The 24,411-nt window shown below is 40.5% G+C and overlaps 3 protein-coding genes across 3 annotated transcripts; 1 reads left to right on the top strand and 2 right to left on the bottom strand.

The window, feature by feature from the left end:
* The first annotated feature begins 783 nt into the window (after nucleotides 1-783).
* Nucleotides 784-3,687, top strand: ccn2a (cellular communication network factor 2a). Its single transcript, XM_018696168.2, has 5 exons — nucleotides 784-1,093; nucleotides 1,325-1,541; nucleotides 1,654-1,905; nucleotides 2,019-2,230; nucleotides 2,351-3,687. The coding sequence occupies exons 1-5, from the start codon at nucleotides 1,031-1,033 to the stop codon at nucleotides 2,645-2,647; spliced, it is 1,041 nt and encodes a 346-aa protein (XP_018551684.1). The 5' UTR covers nucleotides 784-1,030; the 3' UTR covers nucleotides 2,648-3,687.
* A 1,971-nt stretch (nucleotides 3,688-5,658) lies between these two features.
* Nucleotides 5,659-14,093, bottom strand: chga (chromogranin A). Its single transcript, XM_018696130.2, has 8 exons — nucleotides 13,822-14,093; nucleotides 13,459-13,508; nucleotides 12,572-12,665; nucleotides 11,007-11,075; nucleotides 10,839-10,925; nucleotides 8,706-9,038; nucleotides 7,471-7,886; nucleotides 5,659-6,479 (listed from the first exon to the last, which is right to left on the bottom strand). Exons 1-8 carry the CDS (start codon nucleotides 13,865-13,867, stop codon nucleotides 6,396-6,398), a joined length of 1,179 nt encoding a protein of 392 aa, XP_018551646.1. The 5' UTR covers nucleotides 13,868-14,093; the 3' UTR covers nucleotides 5,659-6,395.
* Nucleotides 14,094-14,257: 164 nt separating this feature from the next.
* Nucleotides 14,258-24,324, bottom strand: si:dkey-177p2.18 (phospholipase B1, membrane-associated). The gene is made up of 16 exons (XM_018696128.2): nucleotides 24,026-24,324; nucleotides 23,672-23,736; nucleotides 23,034-23,124; nucleotides 22,830-22,888; nucleotides 22,406-22,473; nucleotides 22,203-22,246; nucleotides 21,895-22,015; nucleotides 21,561-21,612; nucleotides 21,323-21,403; nucleotides 21,156-21,221; nucleotides 20,960-21,051; nucleotides 20,135-20,216; nucleotides 19,837-19,938; nucleotides 19,503-19,598; nucleotides 19,202-19,273; nucleotides 14,258-18,244 (listed from the first exon to the last, which is right to left on the bottom strand). The coding sequence occupies exons 1-16, from the start codon at nucleotides 24,081-24,083 to the stop codon at nucleotides 18,110-18,112; spliced, it is 1,284 nt and encodes a 427-aa protein (XP_018551644.1). The 5' UTR covers nucleotides 24,084-24,324; the 3' UTR covers nucleotides 14,258-18,109.
* Between the last annotated feature and the right edge of the window lie 87 nt (nucleotides 24,325-24,411).

Genomic DNA, 24,411 nt, shown 5'->3' with positions numbered 1-24,411 from the left:
TTCATCATGCTCATACGCTCATTATGTGTTTAAATGAGTAATACTTGAAGCTGCACTTCAGCCACTGATGTCAGGGAACAAAAATGCCACTGCAGTGTCCCAGACGTAACCACACATGTACAGAAGACAAAGTTAGACAGCAGCAGTTGCCAAGTCTCTGAGCTGGAACAAGCACCTTGATAGACAACCAGCTCAAGTTAATGGCACAAATGAATTTCCTTTACCAAACCGCTTGCTGTTAATTTACTAAAGTACAGGCTGTTCATGTTTCTTTGAAGGGAAAGCTGAGGAATGCTGTTGTGGGCTTAAAGTCTTAACCACACATCACACATCAGTCAGTTTATTAAACCGCTGCATGTTTATGTATTTTTATGAGTTTCTACCTGTTGTTGTCAACCTTTCCTCTTTTATGTAAAGCTCTTTGTGCTCTCATTTTTGAACTATTTTTTTTTCCTGTTCTTCTTTTTTTAAAATTAATATTTATAGGTACCGGCTGTCTGTTTGTGAAGTCAGTCTTCAGGAATTCCCAGTGTGGGGTCCCAGGCCTCTAACCAGACTTAACCTCCCATTCCAGATGAAAGCTGCTCTGAGAGAGACAGTGTTGTTTGGCCGAGCAGCAGAGCCCTTGCCTTCAGACAGCAGGAATGTGGGATGTCTGGAGTGGGGGTCAGGAAGCGAGGAAAGAATGCCAAGCATGTCCATGTTTGTCCAGGGCTGGCTCTCCCATTCAGCCCCCAGTGACGTGCTGCGAGGGCCAGCGAGTATAAAGGGAGCTCGCCTCGCCAGTCAGAACTCAGATCAACTCCTCTACCGAAGCTAAACTCTAGCTTTCACCAAGAAAAAGAAAGAAAGAAAGAAGGAAGGAAAGACTGTGACTGGAGCAGCAGAGAAACGCTACGAGACAACAGACAAGACAAGAGATCAACTTGATCAGAAAAAGGTTTCTCAAGCTCATACTCTGAGACTAAAGGAAGACTTTCTCAACAAGACTTAAGGAAAAATTAGAATCTATTTCTACAAGGAAGAAAAGATGTCTGCTGGAATGAAGAAAATGATTTTGCTGCCTTTCCTGTGCATCATGCTCTCATACATGGTAAGTCAGAAAAAAAAATGACATTATACTGCTGTTTTTCTGTTACTGCAGGGCTGGATTTTGTCAAACTTTAATTATATTTGGGCAATGCCTTGAGTCTTTAAACTTTACTATTGACTGAACAGAAGCTCTGATATTAAAAGATATTGTGTTCTCAGAGTGCTGGATGTGTAACTGTAGTTGTAATGCAATATGCGGTGGTGATATTTACCCCGATGATATCTACCTCAGGCTGCAGGTCAGGAGTGCAGTGGCCAGTGTTCGTGCCCCTCCACTCCCCCTCAGTGCCCCCCGGGAGTGAGCCTGGTGCTGGACGGCTGCGGCTGCTGCAGGGTGTGCGCCAAACAGATGGGGGAGCTCTGCACCGAGAAAGACGTCTGCGACCCGCACAAAGGTCTCTACTGTGACTTCGGAGCCCCCATCAACAGACGCATAGGAGTCTGCACAGGTGAGACACTGAAAGACAAGTTATTACTTGAACTTTGCAACAGGACTCTACCTTGAATGTCCTTAGTGTTTGAGCCAAATCGTGACCTTTACCCTGTTGTCCGCCCACACAGCTCGAGAGGGAGCCACCTGTGTGTTTGGAGGAATGGTGTACAAGAGTGGAGAGACTTTCCAGAGCAGCTGCAAGTACCAGTGTACCTGTCTGGATGGAGCTGTAGGCTGTGTCCCTCTTTGCTCCATGGACATCCGGCTGCCCAGCCCCGACTGCCCCATGCCAAGACGGGTCAAGGTGCCAGGGAAGTGCTGCGAGGAGTGGGAGTGTGATTCTCCCTACAGACACAGTTTCATGGGCTCTGTTTTGCCTGGTAAGTTAGTCCCCCTCTCTGCATCATTAAGAATTTCTTTGTTGGTGTTAATACTCAAATGAGCTGTACTCAGGACGGTCTCTCTAATCCAGTGTTTCCTCTTGTGTTTACAGCCTACAGAGAGGAGGAGACCTACGGCCCAGATCCCTCCATGATGAGGGAGAACTGCCTGGTTCAGACTACTGAATGGAGCGCCTGCTCTAAGACCTGTGGCCTCGGGATCTCCACCAGGGTCACCAACGACAACCGCGAATGCCGCCTTGAGAAACAGACCCGGCTGTGCATGGTGCGACCCTGCGAGTCACAGCTGGAGCAGAGCATCAGGGTGAGTTTTTGTTCAACCGCACTGCTCTCATAATCTCTACAGATAAAATACATGCACTTAAACTGCTCAAGAATGCTTGCTGAAGTCGCCCCCCCCCCTCTTCATTTGTCCTCTCTGCAGAAAGGAAAAAAATGCATCCGCACTCCCAGACTCTCTAAGCCCATGAAGTTTGAGATCTCCGGCTGCACCACCACCAAGTCCTACAGGCCAAAGTTCTGCGGTGTCTGCCTGGACGGCCGCTGCTGCACCCCCCACAGGACCACCACCCTGCCCATGGAGTTCAAATGCCCCGACGGACAGGTCATGAAGAAGCACATGATGTTCATCAAGTCCTGCGCCTGCCACCACAACTGCCCCGGGGAGAACGACATCTTCGAGTCCATGTACTACAAGAAGATGATGGGAGACATGGCATGAGCCACTGAGGGACAATCAGAGCTTATGACTTGAAAAAAAAAAAAAAAAACAGAACTCCATCTCATTTTGCAGCTCAGTATATATGTTTTTTCATGTTTTATTTTGTCATTTTCTCATTGTAAAACTAGTCCAGACACTTGTCTAAGTGTCTGTGTGTTTTTTTATATGGCTGGTGCACATCAGCCACGTAGACTCAGACAGAGGGTTGCACAGCAGCTCTGAGAGATTCCTGCACTATAACTTCTATGTTTGACAAACCTGCTGCCAGGTTTCCGCCCATTCCCCTTGAAATCCTTTTTACAAACCCGTCCATTTTATGGTATGCATTTTTTGTACCTTATCTAAACCTTGACCTCCTCTAAAAATGAGGTGTCTAATACCCCCAACCCCACCTCCCCTCCCAAGCCCCAGACCAGACCTGCAAACTCTAAGCAGCTGTATAGGGAGCACGCAGACCACAGCAGGCCAGTGTTCCCCTGTCCAAACAGGTCTGAATGTGTCCTTGTGTGTGTGTGTGTTTGTGTATGTGTGTGTGTGTTTGTCAGCGCAGGCCTGAATGTCAGCCTTGTCTGAATCCACGCTGTTCACAGAGTAGAGGAAAGGTCAGAGTTTCCGCCCATCATGTGGATGAGAAAGCAAGCGGCGTGCTGAGTTTAGGGGTAGATATGGAACACAGTGGGCTTTGCCACGGCACTGAGGAAAAAAAAACAACAAAAAACGACATGTTGACTATTACTGATTCAGGTCTGATGGACGAAACCAAGTGTCTATAGAAACAAAGTGTCTATTTTGTACAAAAAATAGAAGAAAAGACTGGAAGAATTGTAATTTCATTCCTTTTTTATTGTGGATGTGTAAATTATGTATATATTTGTACAGTTTAAGTTAATTTAAAAGCCAAATTTGTTCTGTGCTTCAAAATGTATCGATAGTGTATTTTCTGTCGACAGTATTTTGTACTATTTTATTGAGAAGTGTGACAAAAATGTTACATGTTTTACTTTGTAGCTGGAAATAAAATGTTATATTTTTTATACAAACATGTGGTTTCAAGTCACTCTGTTTTTAATTTTGAGACATATATCAACTGGTTAAGATTTACTTACCTTCAGAACTGTCCTGCACATGTTATTCGTTGACATTTCAAAGCACATTTAACACCTATTTAGAGACAAGACTCACATGTTAGTTTCCTGCATGACTAAAGCATCATTTAGGTTTAACTTCTCAGACAGTGCAAGTGAGAATTCATTATAAACACAAATATCACTCTTCCAAAGCCGTTAAGTCACTTTGTCAGGTCTGTAGCTGAAGTGAATAAGATGGGGAAAGCTGGTTAATCATGAATGAGTTTTCTTCATCATTAAACTCAAATAAACTGTAATCCTGTAATATTCTATAATTGATCCACAACAGTGTGTGTCTGTGTGTGTGTGTGCACGTGGGTGTTTTATTCCCACTGTAGGAGTAACAGAAACTCTTTCATGTGAGGTTGGTTGGTTACTCTTTCCACTCTCTTGTGTGCTCTTCTTCTTCAGTAAACAAGTTCAGAAAATGTGTGAATTCTTATGCAGCAAACAGCTGGTGGGTATTTACCAAATGACTACTTTACAAATGAATACTTTAAATTAAATCATGTGAGCTTTGTATTTTTTAAATAAAGGTGGGGTGGGGGGTGGGGGGAAACCCTGATGCCAAAGAACAAAAAGTCCCAGTGGGACTATGGTACAGTTTCAAATCTCCCTCCCTGACAGCACTCAGAGAGAGAGACTGAGGTAGTCTGATGTCGCCACCTGGTGCCCTTTTCATTTTGTTGCAATGAATATTTTATAACAGCATTGTCGTCTTAAACCAGGTATTATAAATAAATAATAGTGGAGGGGGAGCTCTTCACAGCTTTAAATTAAGCTGTCTGATCAATAGATGTACTAGTTGGTCAGACAGCATAATGTTTTGCTGCAGAACATTAGATATATATCTCTAACAGGTATTTAACCTTTGTTCTTTAGAGCTGTTTGTGGACTAAAAGAGTCAAACCTGGCTGGGATCTATTCCTCCCTCTATTTGTCAGCCCTAAATTATAATTCAACCATTTTCATGGTGTGTTCAATTTGCAGTTTATAATTAATGTGTAACACAAAACCATCTTCAATTTAATTTTTTTTTTTTTTTTTTTTTTTTTAGCCTACAGTATTGTGCAGATGAAACATTTTTCCTCTAGCGATTCAGACTTTTTAAGACTCTGTATCTGCATCTATTGTTGTCTGATCATACACACAGATACAGACTTTAACAGTCAGTTTTCAGCTGTGTGTACAGCAGCTGTATTTATTTAAGCTGCCACAGAAAGTAGAACTGTTCACATTTTCAGTTTCTCCTCTGCTCACGTTCTATTCTTGTCTCTTCTCAATCTGTTTATTTTTTTCACCTCTGCTCAAGAGCTCTTAACATATTGCTGTCCAAATACAGCGAAAACAGTTAACCCTTCACAGTGTGGTTCAAATCTTCACTGGCTATTCTTTCTTAATAGTAACAACCGAAGAATAATATTAATGCCAAAAAAGCAAGAGTTAAAATGTTGTTGTCTTCGGACTGAATATACTGTGTCAACAGCTTGTGTGTCAGAGTGATGATTCATGTTCTCGGCTTCATCGCCCACATACACAAACAAGTTCAGACCGAAACTACAGTGTGAATTAATGTCTCTGTACAGAAGCTGGGTTCACTATGGACTGTGTGAGTAAAAATACAGTATTAGAACATATAAATATATTATACAGTATTGAATGAATCTTCACTCTGGTGTTTCTCTCATCTTTACCAGTTTCACTTATTTAATTAGGTGCCATGTGATTTTTTTTTTTTTTTTTAAAAAAGATCATTTCAATCACAATCTATTAAGATACCTACACAGTTGTAAATTTGTTAGTATGCAGAGTTTATTGCATTAATTCTATTATGCAAATATATATTTGATTTCATGGGCATTAAAAATGATTTACCAACAGAGATTTCCAGATAAACTATTTAATTTATTTGTTTTCTTACATAAATTTCATACAGTTTTAGAATACAATGTCACCATTTATCTGCTAAAAATGTTCACTTATTGCCTTGGCTTGATTACAGTCAACTGTATCTATAATAATAATAATAATAATTAAGCATGTATTCTTCTCCCTAATTAGTAATTAAGCGTCTCAGAAAGAGCTTTGTACATGTATACATGCCGTTACTGTACAACCTCACCTTGTTGGGTGTGTGTATACCTGGATCTGCCTCAACCTTTTACACGAGTCAAATGTGCAGTGTTAAAATGATCTGAAAAGCAGGCGAGAAAGTTGCAGAAAGACAGATATGATTGTCAGAGAAAATGATGGAAAACAAGCTGTCAGCCTTCACTGACAGAAACGCTTTTCCTTTGGGAGCCTTGCTGAACGCTCTGAATAATATATGCTTGTGTTTGAACGCACAGAACTTGTGCGCTTGTATGTTTTAGTATGCATGTCTAGTCGCAATGTGCATCTACTGTTTGCTACTCTATGTGAGGGACAGAGTGTCACAAGGGAGGGTGCAGCAGTGTGGCACAAGTGGGCATCCTCAGGAAAGACAGCAAAAGATAAAAACTTGTCACATATTCACACGCTCTATCTGTGGAAAACCAGGCAGCTGGTAAAGCGGAGGAGGACGAGGAGGCAGAGGAGGTTGCGGTGTCAACTTTGTACCAGTCTCTCTCCCTCTCTCTCACTCAGCCTCGCCGCAGCTCATGGAGTTTCTGGGCAACATTTTCAAGCTCTGACTCGATGGCTGCCAGGCTTTCAATCTCTGGCTCCTGCAGAGATAATGAGAGGACAGCGAGTGGGGAAAAAGACACTTAGAGTGCAAACAATCATATATATGTGCATTAACTTTCCTGCACAACAGCTCTAAAAATAGAGCTGTTAGCAAGTTGCCTCTTTTAGCCTCACCATTACACCAAATGTTTGACAGTTCGCTGCCATCAAGGCCATCATAGCACAAATAACTTCCTGTGAACATCCTGCAAGGCAGCAGCTGTGCTATTTTGTATCTTTATGGGATGAATTTGGCTTCATTTTTTGAAGAAACAAAAACAGAACAATACAAAATCCCTAAACTGTTTTTTTTTTTTTTTGGCCTTGAACTAGCAAAACCGTTATCTTAACACCACAGCAACAAAAAGTTAGCCTTGTTCTGTAGAAAATAAGATAACACATGAAGTAATTATCTAAAAGAATAGTTTAACATCTTGGAAAATGCATTAATTTGGTTTTCTTATCAATAGTTAGATAAGAACATCGATACCACTCATGTATCTGTATGCTAAATATAAAGCTAGCGCCAGGAGACAGTTAGGTTAGGTTAGCTCAGCTCAGTTTAGTTTAGCATAAAGACTAGAAACAGCTAGCCTGGCTCTGTCCAAAGTCCACCTACCAGCTCTCTAAAGCTAGCTAATAACTAATTTTAGATCTAATTTATTTAATCTGTCTAAAAACCAAAGCATTAAAACAATTTGCAGTTTCACACAGGGTAACAAACAATATATAACATGTTAATTTGTGAGCTTTAGAGGTGCTGTTAAGCAGATTTTGTTAGCTTTGGACAGAACCAGGCTACTTGTTTGCTTGGTAGCTTCATATTTTACAAGCAGACATGAGAGTGGTGTCCATCCTGTCATCTAACTCTCAGCAAGGTGAAAGTGTATTTTCCAGAATGTTGAACTATTCCTTTAAACTCTGTCACCTCTGTCACTTTTCACAAAGTCCCATTTTATTGTTGGAAGATAAAAGAAGTGGAAAGCTCACCTCTGACTTTCTACTGGCGCTCCCCTCTTCCTCTGACCCCCTCCTCTCCTCTGGTGCCCTTCTGGCGATCATCTGCAGCTCCTTCTCCTCCGGACTCCTCTGAGTATCTCTCCTCTTCTTCTTCTCCTCCTCATCCTCTGTGACCTCTTTCGAATGGTGTGGCGCTTCATGCTGAGTGCTGAGCTGCTGCACCTCCTCTTCGCCAGCTTTCTTCCTCAGCTGCAAGCCCTTGGCCCTCTTGGTCCATCGCTTGAGGCCCTCATTGCTCCCTCTCTTCGTCTCCCCTTCCTCCTCCTCCTGTTTGTGTGAGATGAGTGCAGATCTCTTGTCCTTCTCTTCCTCCTCATCTTCCTCATCAAACTTCTTCTCTTTTGGTCTGTTTCTGTGTGCATCTCTCCTTTCATCAGATGCAGCACCTGGGAATATGAAAAATAAAAATCGGGGTCTATTTTTTTGTCTGTTTTCCTCCTGAAACACCTCAACCAGACAACCGGCAGAATACTCCCCGCCATCAGCAAGATTCCACTTCTTGTAATGAAATATTTCTTGCCAGCTGGCAGCTTGGGCCCCAGTACTGCTAGCTGTGCTTTATGGGAATTAACAGCATGGGGGGAGCAATCAGACGACTTGGCTGAGGTTCCCTCTTATAGAATAGGTATGCATATTTCATTGCACTTTGTCATTTTAGCTCGGAAAAAAATAATTTCTCTGTTAATCTGTTAAAATGTCTGGAGACAGAAAAAGCTAAATCTCAACTGCAGTTTTGATCTGAGGATGATTTTCGAGATCATGGTGAATGATTCCAGCTGTAACCAGAGCAGAGCAGCTCATTTAAATTCTAGGGCATGGAGATATTTAATCATTTCTGTTGGTGTGCTGTCAGTATGCCAGCCATATTGGCCTTGCTCCGCTGTGGGTGGGTGGGGGAGTGAGGGGGAGTGGGGCTGGAATTCATCATGTAGATGGAAGCACTTCTATCAATCACCAGTCCTGTGGTGGCAGGCGGTTTCATCTACAAGGCAGTTTTTTTTTTTTTACACTCTGCCTATCTTAAGATGCAGCTATCTGCCTCTGGTCAACTTCAGTCAGTCTTTTAATTTGCTTGGATGTCCTTTATTTCTTGAGTAAAAATAAATCTGACTTGACTGGACCCTTAAAATATCAAGCTCTAAATTTGAATAGGCACACTCCCTGTCATCTTTTTAGCTCTGCACAAGACAGAAATATGCACTTACCTTTCTTATCCTTGGTCATGTTCTCCTCCTCTGAATTCTCCTCTGAGTTTGCTCTCTTCTCCTCATATTCCCCCTCTTCCTCTTCTCCTTCCTCCCTCTTCTCAGCCTTGCCCTCACTCCACTCGTGAACAGACTCAGAGACGTGACTTCCAGGGCTCTCTTCATCTCCCCTCTTAACTTGCATCTCTTCAGTAATGTCATCGTCCTCCTGAGACTCCCCATCTCTCAGGCTCTCATCTTTTTCTCCCTCTTCATCCCCATTTCCTGTCCTCCTCTTCTGGGAGAGGATAGATCTCTCACCGGGGCCTCCCAAAGCCTCCAACATGGATCGATCTAAAAAAGAAATTTAAAAAAAACAGGGAACCTGGACATTTAATTTACTAGAAGAAATTGATTTTCCAGTGATGTGAAAGGAAGGTGCTTACACAAAAGCACTATAGTTTATTACAGGGGTCGTTTTGTGCCATAACTAGTCAGATTTGTGTGTTTTCCCTTAATGTGGTGGGTCAGTATGTCAGATTTTACCTCATAATAATAAATTGTGATAATATGATGCTTACATTTTCTCACTAAAACTTCACAACATGCTATGATCCATATTTTTTAAATTAAAAATTTAACAGCAAGCACTAACATTAGAGCTGAAACTCTCAGTAGGTTCATTCTTATTGTTAGTTCATTTATGGGAAAACAATTGGCAACTTTTTTGATAATTGATAATTGAACTATTTTGCATCATTTTTCAATCAAAAATGCCAAATATTTAATGGTCCCAGCTTCTTAATTTCAATGTAAATGCTACTTTTCTCTGTTTTGTATCATTATAAATTGAATATCTTGGAATTTATAGGGCAAAGTTCACTGGACAAAGCTAGAAATCTAAAAGACATCATTTTGGGTTCTGGGAACAGGTTTTAGACCAAATAATTAGACAGTTATTGGACAGCAGTCCAACAGGTTAATCAATAATGTAAATAATTGCTGGTTGCAGCCCAACTTATATTAGCAGGTAAAGCTCTCTGACAGTGTGTGAATTAGCTGACGAAAATCTGACTCAAAAATCAGATCAGCTGATATTAATGTCAGTTACAAAATCATCTGAAATATATTCCATCATAATATAGTTATATTGCAAGTACTTTAAAAGTATCATTATAGCACTAGAAGTATAAGTGTTTTCTTAAACCATTTCTCTGTGTTATACACGTTTGGCTTGGTTTTTAGTGACAGTGATATAAAATCTATCCACAGAATCATGTCTGCAGTATTTGCTTCAGTCAATAGTTTCTCTCCTCTTTTAATACCATTTCATCTGTTCTTTGTTTGATGGAGATGAGACAGAATTTATGGAAATCATTTCCAATACATCCTTCGTTGGACACATACAGTTGGTCAGAATGGTGTATTATTGTCGAATGCATGTATTAATTATTTACATACCACACTGTTATGTCACACTGTATAACTAAATACTGTACAAAGGCAAACAACATACAAAGATTCAGTTCATTTAAATTATTTCTACTGCATGTGTTTACCTTTCCACTTCCTTTCACCTCAGATGTTTGAGACATACATATATACAATTTGCTGTGATGTAAAACTATACCTTGACTCTTTTAATATCATGTTATCAGTCTTACAGTTCTAAGCCTGGACATCAGAGAACATAACCATAGGTCAGAGTTTGTAGAAATGCACCTTATTCAACAGAAGTTGTTGTCATTACTTTACTTGTTCTTTTATGCTACTTGTCCCCTGTCTGCCTGACCAGGTCTGCTGTCAGGTGGAAGGACTTCAGTGTGTGTGACCTGATTCCATCCACAGAAAACATCAGCAGTTTAAATTCACCTCTGCACCTCTCCACTGTTTGTCAGCCCTGTTTTTGCTGACAGCCAAAAAAAGGGGGAAATAATGGAAGTAATTCATCATTTTGACAGTTGGTGCATTTTAACATGTTGATTATGTATTCCTCAAAATGGAACCGACCAAATGTTGTCAAACTGTGATAAGAAATAAATAAACACTATAACAATGCAGCAAAGTGTGGCTATGCCTGACCCTCTGTTCAGGACAGTTTTCCATGACTCAGAGCTACTGGAAAAAAAAAAAGAGAAAGAGAGAGAAACTCACCAGCAGCGTCATCTGTAGCCTGAGGAGTTTGCGTCGCTGGGTCAGGTGTAGCAGCGTCACTTTGCAGCTGAGCTCGCTCTTGGCCACCTAAAATTAAAATCTGTTATTCAAGCTTTCCGTCTACGCCACCTGTCTTGTTGTCATAGCTGTGTGCGATCTGTGACTCACCTTCGACAGCGATCTCCTGCAGCTCCTTCAGAAAGTTATGATGGCGAAGGATAGTAACAAGCCTGTCATCTGCAACACACATGCAAACACACATTAAAATGCATGCAGATGAGTGGTTAGATATCTTACCCAAGGAAGAAAGGAACAGACAAAAGACAGTAAAAACGATCCTGTGGGGGCAGGGGGTAAAACACAGGTATATGTCTTTCCCCTTCACTTTTTCACAAGACTCAGCACTTTGCTTCAGTGGCTCATCAGAGTTAATTGCCCTGAAATTTACTGCTTTCAAAGCAAGAGCACAATTAATCATTTGGCTCCCCGAAAGCATTACAGCAGCACAGAGAACCGGACTTTCTGCTGACCCATAAACGGCACCGTATACTGTACGCAGCAAGCACAAAAAAAAAAGAGACAGCTACTGTACTGTAGTGCTCTAATATCAGTCTGTCCGCCCACCGCACCCCCCCAGCGGTGTACAGTTTCCCTCTCTTTCCCTCTCTCACAGCGCTTGCTTAGTAACAAAACGCTCAGTGAGTAATGCTCTGATTGATTTTTTTACAACAAGGACAGCATCAAGGTAATACACCGGCTATGTAACTGAATAGTCTTTACTGAGAGCTGGTGACCCTGCTGTATATAACAGCCTGCTGGTGGGTTTTTACCCAGCAGACACTGCATCAATCCATTAACCTCATGATGTGTATGATGGTGCACTTGTGATGAAAAAAGGAGAGTAGTCTAGAAATACAGTTGTTCTTATTGTAGCAGTTCATCAGTTAACACAAAGTGAGCTGTGAGCAAACAAGTAGATGGCATGATGATGACAATGATGATTACCACAATGAAGGTGAACATATACGTAACTCAAAGCCTCTTTTTACAAACCATTCTGAGTTCACGTTGCATTTAAGGGATTAGATTTTATTGATCCCTTACATGCCAAATACAAAATGAGGCTCTCAAATGAGAGATGTACAAAAAGTGTTACAGCAGAAAATACCCTCATGTTGAGCTCGACAAAGGAGTACAAGTATTTGGGCAAAATCTCAAATATCATGTCCCTGGTGATGGAATTCATTCGTGATTATTGTGTTTCAGCTCTGCATTTAAAACATGGGGACTCAAGAAATTTGTCTTTAAGACATGTCTATAAAATACCAATGCTGTGATTAGATATGAGCTTGAATTTGGGTTATCTGATCACTGTGATAAGCGACACAAGATTGGATTTATTGTTTGTAGCTGAGCCAAATCATGAAGGTAAATGAAGACTGGCCGCTTTCCCTTTTGATCATAATCTCCACATTATGGATGTTTCCCAAAAACTTTATTGCGCACAGATGCTAAAAATCTCAAAAGTCAGCAGCTGTAAGAATTCTTTTTATTTGCTGATTATGGTAGTTATGAAATACCCTATATGATGGTGAAGTACAGTATAACATATATGTTGATATGTGGCTGTATTGTATCATCTTGCTGCACCTGTACAGTGTGTAATGAAAGGATGGAGTAAAAGCAATAAAAAAGAAAAAATGCTCAGCTGTCTTCTTTTGGGAGTTGCTTACCTGTCTTCAGTATGACCAGACACTCCTGACTGACGGGCATGGGGTGGGGCCGTGATAGCACATCTGCCAACGCCTCCACAATGCATTTCATCACCTGTGGATGAAGACGATCAAATTACTACAGAACTGAGTTGTTTTATTTGTCAGCTTTGGCGAGTCAGTGAAATACTGCAATCTGAGTGGCTGTATGGGAATACATTCACACAGTTTTTTACATTAAAACTCCTCTGCCTCTCTTTGAGCGCAGTTCTTGGTCTGACTCGTCCACTAATTCAAAGACGTAAAACTCTCAGATGAGAGATCAAAATCATTTCGACTCCCATTGTGCTGCCAGCATCGAGCCAATCCCACATGCCTGATCACTCTTTTTCTCTTTTTTTTTTTTCGTCAAAGTGTTTCTGCCTGCCAGATTTTTGGATGTTACTCAGTCACATTTCACAATAACATCCTCATCTCACAAAACCCGATTCTAGAAACTACTCTCTCTCTCTCTCACTCTGTCACTAAAGATGTGAAATGGATCCAGCAATACCAAATCATGAAGGTCAAGACTCTCCATTGCTCTCGAAATGGTATCTATTGATTTTTAACAAGGTCATACTGAAACAGCTCCCCATGGAGAAGGCACTTAAATTGAGTTTAATTGCTTGGATTGAGTATTTGTAATCACTGCTTCTCTCCTAAATGTGGCGAGCCAAGAAATACAGACTCCATCCCCTTTACTGAAGCGGCATTTGCTACATTTTATCAATGCATGTTGAATTTTGAATGTTCTTGTGGTAGATTTAACTACTGTAGGGTTACATATAATAATAGCAGGGGACTGTATACTGTTATTTCAACTATAGTACCGTAATAATACTAACAATAATAGTAAAAAATGTTACCTTCACGTCTTCATTCTCCAGCTGACTTGGAGTCACTGGCAATGACAGAACTGCAAGAAAAGCAAAACATGTCATTATCTGTTATGTGTTTATGATCTCTAAAGCTCGGCTGTTTTTCTCAGGGACCGTGTCACTAAAACACTCAGTGTGTTTTAGTGACACAGGTACTAAATGTGCCAAAGGTGCAGGTGATTTCTCTCCATCTTTGGAGCTGCAATTAAAGATGTGTTTGTCGCTGTCCTTGGTGCTGAACCCAGCCACTCACATCTCCCTATGCAGATTTCTCGCAACAAACCGACTCCACTGTGATACAAGTCAACTTCACTGAAGCTTTTTTTTTTTTTTTTTGGTTCTTTTTCTTACCGCAGTTGGACATAATTGTCAAAACGAACAGTCCTCTCCCGATCATGTTTGGAAACGAGGCGCGTTAAAGCTCTCCAGGAATATAAAAATAGCGAAGCTTTATGTCAGAAGGTTCGATTTTTAACCTCCCCCTCCTCTTGTTGAAGAAAGTCCGACGGATTACGGACGCATTCTGAGCAAAAACTTAGCCGCGTTTAGGTATTTCTGGAGAGCTGGATCTCCTGCAGCGTCGGTGACCCGGGAGCCTCCGTACTCTCCGGTCTTTCCACCAGCACCTCACCGCAACGGCGCCCGTTTTTATAGGACGATGTGGAGAGAGGAAGTGACATCATCCTGGGACAAATTATTACTATTGTACCTGATCATAGCCTATCTCAGCGGTTGTCAGGGCGTGTACAGGTTTAGTCCCTCATAGGTATGGAAGTGAGCCTGCTCAGTCAATGTTGAGATTGCAGCTTTTACTTTAATGTGATTTTATTTTATTTTACTGTAACTGAATGCAAAGTTTTGGTTTGACAGTGCACACCAGGTTATATGACTTCCAAAAGACTTTAAGAGCTTGATTCTGCAGTGACCTTGCCCATAAAACCAAAAATTAAAAAAAAAAAGAAAAAAAAAAAAGAAGAAGCTGCAATTGTAAGACAATAAAAATGTCTTTATAAATCTAAGCAAAGTGGATATGTATGTGAATAAAAGCACAGATCGTGTGTCTGTCTCCATCACATTGAGCTCCCATACAGGACAAAGCTGTATCATCCTACTGTATTTGTGTCTTGACTACCTGAATGTGTTGCTAGGTGACAGCTTATTGAAAATTATTGCTGCCATTGCTGATACAGTGCCCACTTTGATCATGTGAGCAGGTGGCCTCAGTAGAAACAAGATAAAAATAAAAAAACATTTTTCACATTTCATAAACCCAGGACATTTGCCCCTCTTATCAGTGGACAAAAGAGAAGCATGTATTGTACTATATGAGCTATATATAACATAATATACAATGTACAGTAATTAATAATTATACAGCTAATATTATAAATATTAGTCTGGGTACAAAATACATTCTTTACTCCTGCATAATTATGGATTGATGTAGGATTTATCGTGAATTCTTGTCCTTTAAGAAATGATCACGTCACCACAAGTTTATGTTACTAATTATCATGACTTAATGATTGATAACTCACAGATATTAATCAAAAGTGATCTGGAATTCAGCTGCATAGAGAAGGGCATTTCAGACCTTTGCATGACCCATGATCAGCCTCTTTGAAAGTCTGCCAGTCCTTGTTGTCATAGAAATATGAATGAGCCTCTATGGTCCAGACTAAAATATCTCCCAACAAGTATGAGATGCAGTTCCTTGAATAAAGTTTGAACAGGTATTCAGATTCCCAGAGGATCTTCCCTCTACACTGCCAACAGGTCAAATATCTCAATGTCTACTGGAAGGACTGGTGCAAATTCTGATGCAGACATTTATGTAAATTTTATAAGATAAAGAGTATGGTCTGCTCTATATGTACAGTGCCCTGAGATAACTTCTGTTGTGAACTGGCGCTATGTAAATAAACTGACTTGACATGACATGGTCACCAGATGACAATCCCCTCTTACTCTTCATCTGTCTCAGCAACTGTTTGGGATAGATCGCCATGAAATTTGCTACACACATTCAAGCCCCAATTCATTTAGCTCAACAGCACTCTCTCACAGTGCCACTAGCATGGCTGTAGACTCAGTCAAACTGGTACTCAGGTGCAAGCATCTACATGTTTTGCAGTTTTATCAAGGAGTAGGGCTACTGAAAAGAATGACGCAGTAAAACCTAAATCATCTAACAGGTACCAGTTGACAAATCAAAGGAGAATGGGAACTGTGTATTACTGCTGTGTCAGGAGTCTGATTGTGACCTGTTAACATTACTACAGATTGTCTCCATTGATTCATGCAGCTTTAATGGTTGTAGTAAGTGTGAGTTAACATGAATTAATTGATCATCCATTAAACATAACTTATCAGACAAACTTATTATGATGTGATCATTTCTTAATGGTGAACAATAGGCACCCATGACACTGCAAAGGCTGCTTTATTTCATTATTCTGCATTACTTAACTATGGGTTTTGTGTCACCAAATAGCTGACTGTATTACAGGTTGAGTTATATATTTCACAGTACCATTACATAGAGGTCTTATTATCATAACCATGGAAAATCCTAAGGTTGTTTGTTCTCTTTTATCACATAAGCACTGAGTCCCAGATGCACATGGGCTTATGAGGTCATTTTCTCTTTTCATTTGTTACTGACACATTCATTAAAAAAAAAAATATATGACAGACAAAGAGGTTTCCAAGGTGTGGGCTGGACTGTTTGCCGTTTCAAATTTCCTACCCTACCGTCTACTGAGATCCCAAAGATCTCATTATGCTTTCAGAGAGACAATAAAGGCCAATTTGCGTCAGAGACGGATCCATATTTATCCCGCATAAACCGGTAACGGCTTTGTTTAAACATGAAGAGGGTTTTTCTTTGAATGCAATAATAAGGTCATTATGAAATCCAACAGCTACGAGGACTGACTGAAATTCAAGAGAGATGGTAGAAACTGAGGATAGGACACACACACACACACACATATATAAGAGCGTGCTTCATTAAAAATACATACTGGGTGATATTAATAAAAAAAACTTCCTATACTAAACTGTCTGTACCCTGGAAATGTTTTACTAAACAAACACATTAAAAAGGGGCATCTCCCATTCAAAGTCAGTGTTCAAAAGGTTCGGCCTGCATGATCTACTGTAAGACATGTTTACCTTGAAACAGGTTTTAGAAAAGCGTCATATTCAATTCTGTATAATTCAACCCTACCATGCTGAGTACATATTGCATGGTTCTTTTCCATTCAACAGCTAAATTAACATTTCTGAGCAAACCAAAGTAACCTGAGATGAGCTTAATATAGCTTCCACCTGCCCTTGTAGTTATACTAATTAAACAGAGTCAATACATACTGTACTGTTTAGCCAGAGAGCAGATGAACAGGAAAATCATCTGTAGCAGATGATCATCACAGCTACTTGTGTTGAAAGGTGAGAGTTTGTGCATTTAGATAAACAACAATGACTCAGTAGCATGTAAAAAATTTAGTGTTTTTTTTGCTCAGTGTACTCACTGTGCTGTGGTGTCTTACTTTGCCTCCTCTTGTGCTCAATGCATAATAATGCAGGTAGCGGAGGACTGTGGAGTGAAAAGTGGGCCAGCAGCAGCCTGAAGATCTGAGGAACAGACGTGTGACTAAATCGTCTCCGGTTTGAAAAAAATCACAGCTTTCTGGGAAAAATCCACAGAGGGTTAAGATGGCCGACAAATTCTTTTTCCATCTTTAAATCATTTTGCTGAGCTGATCAGCAGGGCTCCTCTATGTGTCTGAGCGTTTTGCTGCAAATGAGGCAAGTGGCAGTTGACATCCCAGGTGAATGAATTTTGATGTGGTGATTGAACAGTTTCTTTGCCAATTCAACAAAATGATTGAACATAATGCACTGTGGCAATATCTCAAAACTTTATCTGAAGAACTGAAAGGATTCAGGGTTCTGTCGAGGTACTGAGGCTTATTAAGTATCTATAGATTTAACAGACATTCACTTCACTTTTGGGCAAAGTCTAATCAGTTTAATTTTTTATATGTATGAATGTATAAATGTCACGTGAACAATTCAAAAATGTTAACTTCCTTTTTTTTTTTGCTAATTACAACATCTGCAATTTATAATAAAAAATCAAGTAATACAGTAAAGTTAAAGCTGCACTAGGCAAGACCTCTCTAAAAAATACACCTATAGTATATTGTTATAATTACAAGTGTGGGAGTAACATGGAGGAGTCCCATCCCCACAGTTAGTGTGTGGTCTTACTGATAAATCATCTTGGTGCAGTCATGAAAAATTAAAATTTAAAAGCAAAATAGAAAACTTTCTGCTAAGAGCAGCAATCTGCTCACCAACAATGACTAAAACTCACCACCACCTGCACCTGCCTCTAAAAATAAAATATTTAGGTTGTAGGATTCACTGTCACATTATCAATGGGATTTTCTGATCTTAAAGCGGCAGTAAATTCTCCATGCTGGTATTTTGGGGCCACAGACATGCAAAGTTGCAAACAGTGGCTCACAGACTCCCCTTTGCAGGTGATCCACTGTAGGTGATCACCTCAACAGTAACCAGGGAAGCAGAGACGTGCTTGTAAAAAAAAATTGTTTAGGCAAACTGAAAGCTACAGGAGTCCAAGACGTCCCAAACCCACAAGTAGCAAGAGCAGCGAGAAGGCTGCGTGTGATGGAGCGTCAGACTGAAGCGGTGGCTGGCCTGACTTGGCTGCAATTGGTCGGGTGAAGATATATGGGTGTTCCTACAGATGGGACACAGAAAAGGTGGGATGTTATAATTACTTTGTGTTGTGAATCTCAAAGAATATAAAGGATCATAATTGTGGTTCTGTGTGTTTTAGTGTTAGCTTTTACAGTGATTTACAGCTAATGTTGCATTTACAAGACAAGAGATTAGAATACGTCCTCTAGGCAGCACTACTTCTTCATCCTCTCATGTTGGACTGAGGACAGACTGGACAATACAATGACTCACTATCAGAAAGTTGTATTGTGTGACAGGATGGGTTGGGGCTAGCTAATTAGAATGCTAACCTCAGTGGAAGGAAAGAAGCAATAGAACTAGAAGCAAGAGTTAACACTGGCTTTACTTTCCAATACTGGAGACAGCTCTTGGCAAGTAAAGGAGAGAAGTTTGATGCTGAACTTGCAATGTTTTTTCTAGATTGGTAAGTAAACAGCTGTTAATGCCAAAGTTGGCTATGCAGTGATAGCAAAAAACGTACACATAGCACCTTTAATGATTTTCCTTTTGGTCTTGTTCACATTATTGTTGCATGGCAAAGCAGTTGCAAACAGGGACTGTTCGGAACAGTGTTCAGTGGAAAAACAAACCCTGACGACAGCGAAATAGAGCAATCCCTGCATTAAAAGGTTCCCTATTAAACACCTGACTCAAAAGTCTCAGAGGTCTGAACACCATTCAACACAACATCAGAGAAAGATCTCAAAATAGTCCCTGCTTGCAGCTGCATTAGCATGGGACGACATCTCTCGGAAAATGCATCCAGCTAGTTCTTATCTGTTGTTTTCCCTACTGCTACATGCTAATGATGCTACACTATTAATGAAGATCAGTTGGTTGGTTTTGTTTGGTTTATCTGTGTCATTAAATGCATGTAACCTTTCAGGTTACAGACACAGGTAAAATACTCTGCTCTGGTGTAGCAACACCACTGTGACACCAAGACCTGTCTTACCATAGGTGGACAGATGAGAGTGATGGGATCAGAGAAACTGCTCACAATCATCTTTCCTCCCTCAGGCTGAAACTATCAACAGGAGACAGAGAGATGAGAAGGTATTAAACTATTGCTTGCTTTAAAAAAAAACGTGCCCTTCATTTTATTATATTTGTGATCAGCATATATTTGCTGTAATTCATTATATTTCATCCTTTCATGACATTTCTTCACATAATACATTCTGAATGGCAATGGGCTGACTGTTGACCTTTAACATCTTGCTATTCAATTAAATATAAGCAGTGTAAGTATTCACCATGTTGTTCCACAGTCCCTTGGCCAGCTCTTCATGTCCCTTTATGGTGAAGTGGAAGCAGTCGTGAGTGAAAAAGGTCATATCAATCTTCCCGTTCTGTTTGGGGAGACAAAACACACACTTAGACACGGAGACTTACTGATAGAGTGCTCGTGTTGGTAAAATGTGACCTCGATCTCATTTTTGGCCTCGTGTTGACAAAGCTAAAAGCTACCGCTTGTCACACTCAGGATCCTAATGATTCAATCATCACTGTGTAATGTTTCACACCGCTTCATCTCCTGACAGCAGAGATGTTGATTTTGTTGTGGCCTTTGGGGGTGAGACAGATTACCGGGAGGCGGGGAGGGTCAGCGTGTTTGAGGAAGGGCTGAAGAACAACAGCAAAGTTGTCCTTGAAGAAACGATCGCTGTACAGCAGCTCTTCAAGTCTTCTCTAGGGATGGATGTAACATGAGAATCAGATTATCTGCCATTACACAGAAATTACTTGCATATAATGCTGTACAAGTAATCAATATTGTACATTATGACGTTTGATTAATAGATGTGTGTTCATAAGGATGGTAATGTGCTGTTCCCCATTAATGGATAACATACACATTTAATAAAGTGAGAGGTATAAACTGTACCTGGAACTCCAGATTGACCTCCACCAACTCCCGAAGTTCGGGAGACCTGGCCACTGGCTCTATCAGGCACGAACAGAAAGACCTAAATTAGAGTCAAAAGGGGGTGGGGGGATTGCGTAGGGATTCCAGAAAAGAATGAAAAAGGCAGTCAAGATTTTAACTCAAACTGGCATACTTCAACTTCCAGACATATGATATCTAATACTTATTTTAAAAAAGATGGACCATGATTGGCTTCCACTTATGTTGTCACAAATCACATGCATGTCTTAAACTGAAATTTTATTTAAAGGTGCTATATGTAAGTTTTTGCTGTTGTTACATAGCCAACAGCATTTTACAGCAGTTTACAGCATCAAACTTCATTCTTTTACTTGCCAAGAGCTGTCTCCAGCAGTAGAAAGCAACACCACTGTTAGCTCTTGTTTTCCTTCTATTTCTACCACTCTTCTTCTTCTGAAGTTAGCATGCTAACCAGCTAGCCCCAGCCCTAGCTGGGATAGTGAGTCACTGTAGTGTCCAATCTGCCCTCAGTCCAACATGAGAGAATTAATATGTAGCACTGTCCAGAGGGTGTACTCTTGTCTTGTAAACAGCTGTTAATGCTAATATTGGCTATGGAGCAACAGAAAAAACTGTAGCACCTTTAAACTGAGCACAGAGAAATTTAGCGGAGGTAAAATAACCTTCTAGTGTCAAACTCTGCATATGCATCATTCTGCACAAAGAAGGTCAAACATTCAAATGAATTAACAGTCATATTCCTGTGTGGAGGAGGACTTCTAAGGCTCATGTGAATGTTCATATTATGAGAGAGTGGCTCACCGTTGGAGCAGGCACCCTGGGGTGGGCTTCTGCACCTCTCTCAGAGTTTGCATGGGCAGGATCTGAACCACGTTAACAATCATACGAGGAACCTAAAGCACCACATGGAGAGAATGGACATGTCCAGTGTGCAACATGTACTTCAACATGAAGTCATAAATTGTACAAGTACAGTATGTCTTGTTTTCTTTCTTACCTCATTCATAAGCATTTCCAAGGAGACGGTCATATAGTGAATGAAGTTATCGACTGAAAAAAGAGCCTGGGAAGAACATGAAGGGATTCTGCCGTGATTAATTACATTTCTATCAAAAAACTTCTCTGTTCAACTAAAGTCAGCATTCAAGAGAGAAAGAGACAGACCTTATCTTTGCAGTAATCACAGATGTCATTCATGCCCATGAGAATGGTCAGAAGCTTCCAGTCCTCCTCAAAGTTCAAACCCTAAAGGATGAGACAACTGAGGGGTCAGAGTGTAAATCTGATCCATGTAAAACAGGTTCAGGGAGAGTACCCGCTGCAGGATATTCCAGTGTTAATAACCAGCTCACTCTATCAACACTGTTGTCACACTTTAGGGAAAACAGGGGCACTACTGTACCTCATAACCTCTCAGCGTGTCAATCAAATGCCTCGTCTGGCCTGGGAGATTGCTAGAAGGAAAAAGTAACAACATCTTTCTAAGCATCATTAATAAATAAGACACAAAGATATAGCTTGCACATTGCACAAGAATAGAATTTCTTAGCAGAAATGGCCTGAAGCCCAAACACAGTCAAAATCAGGAGAGAAGGTTATGATATTACTGGTTTCAATGTAAGCCAAGGTTTTCGAATTCATGACATAAAACTGAAATGATCCCTCTGGATGATTTCATCAATTTCCAATCAACTGCAGGTTGAAAACAAGTGCTTCTCCCAGTAATGAGGCCTTACAAGGTGTTTTGTCCAGTCACAGCCAGGTTGAAGCCTGTTTCACTGATATGACCCTGCATCCCATGAACTGTCTTGCCGGGAGCTGCACCGACCAGATTGGGATTGAAAAGCTTGATGATATCTAAAAAAAAAAACAACACACACACACACACACACACACACACACACACACACACACACACACACACACAGTTGGAAAATAAATTGTGAAGAAAATGAATTGTGCTGTTTTCCTCTTTGGTTGACTGCAGTGTACATGGAACAATAATGTTAAGAGAGAGATATCATCTGTGATTAAAACATCTTACTTGCCAAAGTAATGACATCCTGAAATGACCCGTAGCCTCCGATACTGCAAGATGAAGAAGTGGAGAAGAAAAAACTATTGGTAACAAAACCATTCATGTTTACTTACATTTAATGCTAACACCTATTTACAAGCTGAACCCCATATTATGTGGTGTCTGCATGTAGAACCTCTACAACAGTAAAGACACAGGATATCTGTCACCTCCAAGACACATGACGAAACTCAATAGGAATCCCGAGGACAGTGGTGGCGTTGGCGCCTATGGCCGTCTGCATAAGGAAAGATGATAATGTGAGGATGTGATTAGGATTTAATGAAGTTACTAAAAGCTTGGTTGTGAGTGTGTGTCTGCTGCTATCATAATCAGAGACCAGTAACAACTAATCTGGCTGCACTGACACTGCAACATTTAGTCATCATGAATTTACTTTCTCTTATCCTTCCTCCTACTTGCTTACATTTTAAGCTCACTCCAGTAATAATCTTATGTTACTGCCGTCTGCTCAGTTGTACTAAGCAAGTAAGCAAAATGGATTAATGAATGGTAAAAGTATGTATTAACTATGAATATTTTATACATTGTATTACAAGTGTAGCTGGGAAAGTGTCAACAAATAACACCTACTGTCAGAGAATCCCCCAAGGCAGCGATGACTTTTATATCTGCCGCCTTCACAAATTCAACTGAGCAAAAGGGCATGGAAAAGATGGAGACGGAGAGAAAGAAGAGGGAAAAGAGAGGAGGGAGAGAGCGATGAGTCAAATTGGGAGTTTAAACACGTAGATAACAGATTGACTTGGGACCGATCTAGATGTGATGATGGCCGACCTGATGAGGGGACAGAGGGAGAAGGAGTCATGTCCGGGCACTGGAACACAGGATGTTTGAAGCTCACAGGTCGAGTTTTCTCTGGAAATTCCTGAAGTAACAAAGAGAAAAGCCTCATGACCAATTATGTCCCTTACTTTCTTGTACTGGTTAAATGCTTGTTTTAAGGGACTCAAAACAGAGCTTTAAACCATTCTATCCAGATTTTTGTTTTATCCTAATCTTGTTTGACTGTATTATCTTTAACTCACTGATCCTTGTTTTGCTCATGTCTTTAGTCTGTTAGCTGTGCTTGTTCTGCACATACTCAGGATGCCTGCCGGTCCATGTGGTATGGTCATTTGTCCCCCCCATGGTAGCCTGCCTCTTATCTTAAAAGTAGGTTACCAATTATTCCACATATTTTTGTTGTTTTCATTTTCCCCAGTTGTGTCTTTAAAAAAAAAAAAAAAAAAAGTAGTAAATCTGTCAATCACGGCCTTTTGGTCACAGTGAGTTGATCTGGCTTTTAAATGATGAACACACAGTAAAACAGCTGATAAAATAATGTGCTGTCATGACAGTTAGATTTCTGACCTTATCCACTATTTAACAAGAACATGCTCATTTTCAGAGATAAACCCAGGTGTGAACACTACCTTGTTGAGGGCTTCCTTGCTGTAGTGTCGTATCCCCTCCTCATACTCCCACCACCAGTCGTCGCCTTTAAAAGAAAGATTATTTCCTAAGTGTCCATTTCAGACTTTAAAAACACCTCACTTGTTTATCAATTAAACAAGTAGTTTTCCTTTGACAACACCATTTACAGCACAAAAATAGGCTCTAAACCAGTCTTTAGATATTTATACTTAATCTAAACGTTTATTTGAAACAAAATCTTAACATAATTTGAACCACAGTCTGAAAAAAGGCCCTGTTTCAGAGGCTGCTGTAACAATAAATACAGGCACACAGCCTCACGTGTGCTCTGCCCTGCTTGTTCTAGCACTTACCTTTGACAGAGCGGGACACGAGCACACATGTTGCCACGGCGATCCAAAGCCACTCCATAGTAATGCGTATGGGCCAGTCAATGGGTCGCCCCTACAGACTGCACAACGCGATGCTGAGTTTTTACAGCACTGTCACTTTGTCTCGCCCACCCTCCAGAGCTGAGTGACAACCTGGGGGTCCAGTGACAGCCATTTTGACCGTTCAATCAATGTCAGCAGCACAGCACCTCATGCTGTGTTTGATTTTTAAACACATCAGGCTACAATCACTCATTGTATTGATAGCCACAACATCTCTCTTCACGTTTCCAATATTACAAGATGCTTGACTTTCAAATACCTGATAGTTGATATTAACATTTTGATAATGAGAAAATTATTAAAAT

The sequence above is a fragment of the Lates calcarifer genome, linkage group LG7_1 (assembly GCF_001640805.2).
Source record: "Lates calcarifer isolate ASB-BC8 linkage group LG7_1, TLL_Latcal_v3, whole genome shotgun sequence".
In the NCBI taxonomy this organism is placed as follows: Eukaryota; Metazoa; Chordata; class Actinopteri; family Centropomidae; genus Lates; species Lates calcarifer.
Note: the sequence above shows the minus strand (reverse complement) of the source record. Positions and strands in the feature narration are given on the sequence as shown.

What these genes read in the sequence shown, in the direction of transcription:
- si:dkey-177p2.18 (XM_018696128.2), bottom strand. Translation starts at nt 24,083, where the DNA reads ATGGAGTGGCTTTGGATCGCCGTGGCAACATGTGTGCTCGTGTCCCGC. An exon ending in GTGACTGGACAAAACACCTT is followed by an intron (nt 21,613 to 21,894) that starts GTAAGGCCTCAT and finishes TTTTCCTTCTAG; the next exon opens with CAATCTCCCAGGCCAGACGA. An exon ending in GTGATTACTGCAAAGATAAG is followed by an intron (nt 21,222 to 21,322) that starts GTCTGTCTCTTT and finishes TGTTCTTCCCAG; the next exon opens with GCTCTTTTTTCAGTCGATAA.
- chga (XM_018696130.2), bottom strand. Translation starts at nt 13,867, where the DNA reads ATGATCGGGAGAGGACTGTTCGTTTTGACAATTATGTCCAACTGCG. An exon ending in GACAATTATGTCCAACTGCG is followed by an intron (nt 13,509 to 13,821) that starts GTAAGAAAAAGA and finishes CTTTTCTTGCAG; the next exon opens with TTCTGTCATTGCCAGTGACT. An exon ending in CATGACCAAGGATAAGAAAG is followed by an intron (nt 7,887 to 8,705) that starts GTAAGTGCATAT and finishes TCATATTCCCAG; the next exon opens with GTGCTGCATCTGATGAAAGG.
- ccn2a (XM_018696168.2), top strand. Translation starts at nt 1,031, where the DNA reads ATGTCTGCTGGAATGAAGAAAATGATTTTGCTGCCTTTCCTGTGCATC. An exon ending in GCATCATGCTCTCATACATG is followed by an intron (nt 1,094 to 1,324) that starts GTAAGTCAGAAA and finishes TATCTACCTCAG; the next exon opens with GCTGCAGGTCAGGAGTGCAG. An exon ending in CATGGGCTCTGTTTTGCCTG is followed by an intron (nt 1,906 to 2,018) that starts GTAAGTTAGTCC and finishes TTGTGTTTACAG; the next exon opens with CCTACAGAGAGGAGGAGACC.